The following is an 8,195-nucleotide window of genomic DNA, read 5'->3' as shown; positions in this document are numbered from 1 at the left end:
GATAGTGATTAACATATATGTGTGTGTATAATTTTTTTATATTTTGATAGAACACATCAAAGTAAAAATTATATTGCCAACAAACCTTTGTTCCAAGATCAGCAATTGAAGATGATATTAATTTTAAAAAGTCTTTCTCCTTTCTTTTCCGAAACTCAAATAGTAGGCCCGAAATATCGAGCTACAAGATCGTTGGTGGAATCAGTCGTGGATGCATTAGAGCATATCAATCTAGAAAATGAAGTCGGTGCTGAGACCGAAGAATTTAACGCGTCTTTTTTCTACTCCTTCTAATGGTATTTCTTCATCCTCCATTCCACAAGAAGGATAAGCATAATCGAGAGAGAGAGAGAGAGAGAGAGAGAGAGAGAGAAATTGGTGTTGCTAAAGATGTAATTAAGATGACTGAAAATGGGTTGTCCTGGGTATCCAAGGAAATGAGTAAGTTGGTATCAGTTGGTACTCCGGGTTTACAAAATATGTCCGATGAGTTAAGCGACATGCGTTTTGATAGTGGCCAATATGTTGTTATTAGCATGTATTTTACAGATAATCTAGTTCAATTACGCCTTTGGAATGACATGAATGTTGGTTTTAAGCCAACATTTGTTAGGACCGTCTTAAAGAAGTTAGACATGTGATATTAGTCGGTAAATATTTGAACTTTTGTGTTTAGGTCTTTTGGTACACAATGATAAACATTTGAGCTTTTATGCTTCGGTCTTTTGATACACACCGGTAAATATTTAAACTTTTGTGTAAGATGTGTGTTGGTAAACATTTTGTTTAAATCTTCTGATTTATGAATGTGAGTTTTTAATCAGTATTTATTTTAAATGTTTTTTGTATTTTTAAATATTATATGTTAATTTTCATTTAGATTGAGTATTTGATAAAAATTCAATAAATAACATACAAGGAATAAATTGGTCATTTTAACGAATCATATTATATCTTACCAAACACTAAACAATTGTCACTAAACAATTGTCATATCTTGTCTAAAGACACTCCGGGGCTGTTTACCTAAATGATTACCCGGTAAGTGCTTAACGTTAGGAGTCAACACTATAATTTTATTTTATTGGATAAAATTATAGTACATCAAAACGTATCGTATACAACAATTTATCTGGTAAGTGCTTATCCGGGTAAAAGTCGTCACCCTCACTTACTGGATAAGACTCTTCATCCTTATCATTACTCTTACCGAGTAAGATTCTTGGTCCTTACCATATTCATCCGATGAGAAAAACTATCCCATAAATACTTACTAGGTAAGCGTTTAATAAACCATCCCTTCGATTGATTTGTCGACAAGCATAAAGTGAGCTAGTACCCGCAATTACCCTATAAAAGAAATCGATCAATTGCTTATCATCAAAATTTCCTCACACCTCATCAATACAAAAGTTCTTAAAGCATAAATCCATCTTCTCCATCTCTCCACACAGTTTCTCTCTCCACCCACTACCCTTTTTCATCCTCCACCATCTCTGCAAAAAAAACCCTTCTCTCTCCTCGAATACACAAATGGATGACTCTGCACCATCTCTACCATCTATCTGGGCCTCCATGAACAGCTGGTTCACTCCCACTGTTCTCTTCGTCTTCCTCAATCTCATGATTGGAACCATTCTCTTCACCTCCAACATACCCAACTATAACCACCACCATAACAACAACAACAAACAAGAAGATCACAATGAAAAAACCCAGAATCACAACGAGTTGATTCAATCCAAACTCGTCAGATCTCCATCCATTCTCCACCGTCTAAGATCTTTCAACCTCTACCCTCACAGATCTCAACAGGATGCGTCTCCCGCCATCCACCACCAACAACATGAAGCTTTAGAAATTGCTGCTACACAATACGTTTTCAATCACCCTTTTTCTCATGAACACGATGTGCAAACGGTTTCTGCGAACCCCGACGGTCTCGATCTTAACCCGACCCGTTTCGACCACGAATCCGAATCCCAATATGCTGCTTTCAATCATACCAATGAGGTACTTCTCCCTAATGTACAGACCCATTTCGTTTTCGAACAGAAACACACCGTTGAGAAGGTGACTGCCCATTTCGATGTCGGTCCGGAAAACCCGGAGGATTCGGGTTTTGAAGAAACCCATGAGCAAGAAAACGATGAGTTCCAGAGTTTAGATGAGGTTTACAGCATTATAACAGGCGGACATGTTAACAGAACAAAATCCGACACTCTGCCGGCGTCAGGTGAGATTCCGGTAAAACTACCGGTGAAGATGAAAAAGTCGGCAAGTTTGAAATCTGCATTCTCCCATTTCGAGGAGGAGAAGATCGTGGAGGCTCGTCGGCCGGCGACCGTGAGGGAGAGGAGGTCGGCTTCTAGGGCAACGGAGGAGGATGACGTGGAAGTGGACGCAAAGGCGGATGATTTTATCAACAAATTCAAGCATCAGCTGAAATTGCAGAGGTTGGATTCCATCATAAGGTACAAGGATATGGTACATAGAGGGAGTGGAAAGTAAAATACCTTAAACTTACAGGGTACTTTATGTAACATTTTGGAAATCAAGGGGCTTGTTTTGACAAATTTCTATAGTTTAAAACTCCACAGTTCTTTTTCTTGATGTTGAAATTGAAATCGCATTAGGTTCAGGGTTGTGTCTATCTTTTAATAGTTTTATACGAAGAAGCAACTTCTAAATCGTTAAAAGGTGAATCTTATTTGGTAAAAAAAATATGTCTCTTAATGGTTCTAAAACCCTATGAATGATTTTTGTATTTTGGGGCTCCTTTCAACCATTAAGAGCCCTAATTTCGTTGTAAACAATTGTCAAACAATTATATTTTATTTTGCATTATATCATATGAACCTCTTAATTATTTTAACCACTTAATCATTTTGACCCCTTAATTATTTTATATCAAATCATTCGACAAGCGTTTGACTAATATTTTTTTGCCTCGGTAAATCTAAGCAATTGTGGGGTGTGGAAAAGACATTTTGGATTTTTGCTTTCCTTTTTTTTCGCTAATTTTGAAAAAAAAAGAATTAAAATTATTTTTATGGAAATAATGTTTTGGGTTCCTTGTCCTTGAAAAAGCAGATCCAGTTGATGTCAACCTACTCTTCTATAAATATATATACTCATTAATAATATTTTTGTAAAGAATTAAAATACAAATTTAGTCCATGTGATTTACATAAATTAACAAGTAAGGTCTTTAGAAAAAATTATTAACAAAGAACGTTTATGTAGTTTTAGTTTTATAATGGATGTGGTTCTCCCTCAATTAAGTTGGGGCACTTTTGTCTATTCACCCTCCTCATCTCATCTCATCTTCAATTTTCAATAACGTATTTGGTCTCTCAAACTCCTTTTTATTTTATAACGTATTTGGTCCCTCAAACTGTTTTTTATTTTATAACGTATTTGGTTTTTTCGGAGCTTTTATTTTTAAGATTTGGTCGCCCAATTTAATCAATAAAATTTGATGACACAAATATGTATTTTTAAAATATAATTAGTAAAACAATTAAATATAATTTATTTTTTAAGAAATATTACTTTCATAAAATCCTTTAACTCAAATAAAACATAATTTTAATAAAAAAATTTTAATTACTTGAAAATTAAAAAAAGCTTTAAAACTAAATACCAGCAATATATTAAATAATAAAATGTAAAAATATAAGTTTAAGTAATTTAATAAAAACTAATTAATATACAAAAAATATATCATAGTTATATAAGATATAAAAATATAACTTTGACTATTATATACATTAAAATGATTATAATCAATAAAAATATAAATATATAAAAATGTTATAATTTAACATTAACCGTTTGAAGGCTATATTATGATGTATTAAATTATATCATAATAAAACTAATAATTTCAATTATTTTGTGCTAAATTGTAATATTTTTATATTTTATTAATTATAATTTAATTATAACCATTTTTAGTATATATTAGTTGGTTTAAATAAATTAGTTAAACTTATATTTGTACATCTAATTTAACCATAATACTAGTTTTGTATATTAATTAGTTTTAGTAAAATGCTTAAACTTAGTACTTTCAAATCTTATTATCTAATATATTGTTATATATTTAGTTTTATAATTATTTTTAATTTTCAACTAATTGAAACAAAAATATATCAAAATTATATTTTATGTGAGTGTAAGGATTTTATGGAAGTAATGTTTACGAAAAGATAAAATATTTTATGGTAAAATCTAAGCTTCAAATTTTATTTAATTATATTTAGAAAATAATGTTTGTGCCATCAAATCCTAGAAATGAAAGTTGACGGCGGATCCATATCTGTTATAAGAAGAAAAAATAGTTTGAGAGACCAAATATGTTATTGAAAATTGAATTTGAGGATAAAGGATAGTTGACAAAAATACCCCCTCACTAACGAAACTTAACTGAAGGGGTTAGATGATGTATCATATTCGTTATAAAAATGAAACTATAAGGATACTCGTTAATAATTTTTTTCAGAGACCTTACTTTTTAGTTTCTGTAAACCATAAGGACCAAATTTGTATTTAACTCTTTTTTTAAATCAAGAACCGGTATTTTTATTCGAAAAAAGATTAAAAATAATTGGAAAACAAATTACATCAAAAAATATTATATTTTCGTCTTATTTTTAATGGTTTTTTTGATTTTTTTTTTTCATTTATTTAACGTTTTCTACTGAATCTGATATGATATATATGTATCGTAGAATATTTTTGACATAAATCATGAACAATATTCAATTTTTTCTACAAATCCTAAAGCTTAAAAAGAATTAATTTATTAAACCATGTGATTGTTGGGGGGGGTTTCGTTTTTTACCTTAAATCCATATTATTAATACTTTAGATCAATAATTGACAACTCTTCAACAAATATGAAAGTGTCTTGTACTTTTATCGATCTTGCTTTGTACTTTACTTTGGACTTGTTGGTTTGTGTCGACAGCCTCTTCATTCCAACAAGAGTGGTGTATATGTATGTATAATTGTTTTGGAATAAAAAGGTTATCTTTAATAATGTCTAAAAAAGGGTATCTTTAACCCGTTTATAAAACCTTACTTTCATCGGTCAGTTTGTTCCAGCCACGTACGTTCGTGGCCGAGGAAAATGGCATCTTCGATAAGAGGAGGGTTTTGGAGGGAAAGAGTTTTGGTACGTGGTTGGAAGGGTTTTGTGTTTTAATGTATGTGGAACCCACAATTTTGTGCTTTTAAGAGTGTTAGGGTGGATTGGAGTTGCTACAAGAGTTTGTGTAAGGTGAGGTCCAATGACTTGCAAACCCATTGGGGTTAGGAAGAATAGTTGAGTTGTGTTTGGCTTCGAGGGTATTTTGGTAAATTTGTAAAAGGGGTATGGGAAAAGGAATATTAGCATGTGCATAGTGATTGGATGATGGGTGGTTGTCATTGCACGTGATAAATGTTGCTTTCACTATGCATGTTTGTCCATTTATCATGAATTCTTAGGGCATTGAGGGTAAATTACATGAATTAACCTTTTTAGACATCTTCATTATATCGGTCCAACGATCATCATATATGAGGTAAATCTGTTCATATATTCCATTTGCAAAGGAATGATGTTTAGGTTCGAACTTGGAACCTCATTCATATGGATCGTCTCTATCATTTTTAAGTTGCTTTCATGAATAGTACGGAGTCTTAACTGATGTTAAATTCATCCGTTAATCGAATGGGCGTTTTGGTCATTCTGCTTTTACTTTCGTAATTAACAAAAAAAAACCCTAATCTTTTGCTTTCCCTCCCCTCTTCTTTTTTCCCTCTTCACCATGATCGGATGTTCCTCTCAACTTCTCTTCCCCGTCGATCTCCTTCCATCGCCACTTGCAAACCATCACTCTCGTTCCCATTCGTCTCCACCTCTTCTCCTCTCTACACTATGGATCCACAACATCACCATCATTAGATTCCAACCCCTTTCTTCCCCAAACACCACCTCATTACCATCTCCTTTCCTCCTTCATCCTCCGAACTGCAGTTTATCAGATAGTCTTCTGAGGTAGTGGTAAGAGAATTGCAACAACGATGGGGTTGGAATGGTGAAGAAAGAAGAGGGTAGTGAGGATTCTAGTAGTTCCTTCATCATCGGATACAATAACCAACGATGTCTTTATCATCAGATACAACAACCAACGATGATGTATCATAATCAAGGTCATCATCATCGTAAATTTGATGATAGTAAGACTTTTTTACAAGAAACTAAAGATTAGAACTGGTGAAGATGCAGGTTGACATCAATAAAGACATGAGATGTTTATTTTAATGAAATTTATGTTTCTTTATATAATTGGATAATGGTTAGGGTTCTCTTTCGAATTTGGTATGGATTTTGAGGGAATATATATACAATTTTGTGGTAGGTTGAGTGTGTGTTTGTTGTTATTGTTGTTGTGTTGTGTTGTGTTATGTTGGGGAAGAATAAGACAATTTTATTTAATAAAAGAAATAAGAAAATGATAATAAATGGATTAGCATTAAATTGTAATTTCTAGAGTTTACAAATACCACATCCATACCACTTCAATTAACACTTGTTTTTCCATTTTCTTATATATATTTCAAATACAACCATGTCTATTTATACAACCAATGTTACCTAATTAATTAAGATTTGTATAGAAATGATGAGAGTTCATTTATTATGATTTGAATATTTATGGAAGATGAATAGGATTCGTTAATTATGATCAATATATACTTTATATTAGTATATATTGGGAAACAATCAAAAATTCTATGAAATCACATATTCATCAAATTAAATGGACGATTGAGATTGTGTTATATTGGGGGTGAGGATATATGCACCCTTCCATATAGGTAAAGTGCACCCACTTCTATATGTTTAGGTCAAAGTCAATTAATAATTTTTTTTTCATTAATTTTTAAAAAAAAATTATGTCTTATAAATTTATGTTTTATAACTTTCTTCAACATTATTTTCTAATTTTATTATTCTAAATTTAAGTTTTATAATAAATTTTTGCCAACTAATTATTTATAAATCAATTCAAGTAACTATAAATTTATTTTTAATTTTTAAATTGTACTATTAACGTTTTAATTAATTAGTCAAAATAAATATTTAAAACTATAAAGATAAAATAATTTAATACAAAAAAATCATCAAAATAAGTTAATTAATGAATCAACAAATAAAGTACAAAAAATTTGAAAATATTACAACTCAATCAAGTGAAGTAAATTCCGTAGTACGATTATTTGATAACAGTTGTCCGTACTTATTATTCGGGTCATATACGGAGTAGCCCATGCTGTTGCACAATCATATTTGAAACGAAACCAATTTGGCACAATAGAATGCATCGGGTGCCCTTATGCCAAAGATATTTTGACGTAATGATTATTGTTAACGTACCTAATTGTAAAAGCAACATGTTTATACCACGGCGGAGGACTAGATCAAAGTGGAAAAAATGTCAGACTACCTATACTTGTTAAAGAATGTAGTATCGCATTGTATCTTGAAGCAAATCAACAAGCTCGTTTCAAAAACATCCATCCGATGCTCATTTGGTGTAAATGAGTTCAACTTAAAGAATTTCAACAAGTTATAAAACTGATCTGATGTCATAATAAAATACATATCACTTCACTTAACTAAACTAATATTAAGTTCGTTAAATTAACATTAAATTCATTAACAATTTATAGAAGTCAAATTTTTTTCTTCCAATCACCTCTAAGGTTATGTTTTCAATTTTTCTTTCTATATATTTTTGTTATGACAATATTGTGTTTTATAAAAAAAAATTAATATGATTTAAACTAATTTATATTTGAATTTTTAATAAAAAACGATGAGTTATTATCTGAATTTTTAGAGGTTGTTGAAAACTGATGAAATTATTATTTGAATATTCAAAAACTTAAATAAGAATTGATTTGCTACTTTAAAAGTTTTAAAGTCGAAAAAAAATGATGGATTATTTTCTGAATTTTTAAGTTGTAAAAAGATTAATGACATATTCTATGAAAATATATATAAAATGAAAAATAAGAATTTGCATATTAATTTTTAAAGTTTTTATTCGATTTTTATAAAAACAAACAATATGACTATATACATATGATTAAAATTTATAAATTATAAAAATAAATGATATATTATTTTTATAAAT

At 30.5% G+C, this 8,195-nt stretch overlaps 1 protein-coding gene across 1 annotated transcript; it reads left to right on the top strand.

The window, feature by feature from the left end:
* Positions 1–1,498: 1,498 nt before the first annotated feature.
* Positions 1,499–2,634, top strand: LOC112522050. The gene has a single exon (XM_025131115.1). The coding sequence runs from the start codon at positions 1,534–1,536 to the stop codon at positions 2,509–2,511; it is 978 nt and encodes a 325-aa protein (XP_024986883.1). The 5' UTR covers positions 1,499–1,533; the 3' UTR covers positions 2,512–2,634.
* Positions 2,635–8,195: the final 5,561 nt, after the last annotated feature.

The sequence above is a fragment of the Cynara cardunculus genome (genome assembly GCF_001531365.2).
Source record: "Cynara cardunculus var. scolymus isolate 2C chromosome LG 11, CcrdV1, whole genome shotgun sequence".
In the NCBI taxonomy this organism is placed as follows: Eukaryota; Viridiplantae; Streptophyta; class Magnoliopsida; order Asterales; family Asteraceae; genus Cynara; species Cynara cardunculus.
Note: the sequence above shows the minus strand (reverse complement) of the source record. Positions and strands in the feature narration are given on the sequence as shown.

What these genes read in the sequence shown, in the direction of transcription:
- LOC112522050 (XM_025131115.1), top strand. Translation starts at nt 1,534, where the DNA reads ATGGATGACTCTGCACCATCTCTACCATCTATCTGGGCCTCCATGAAC.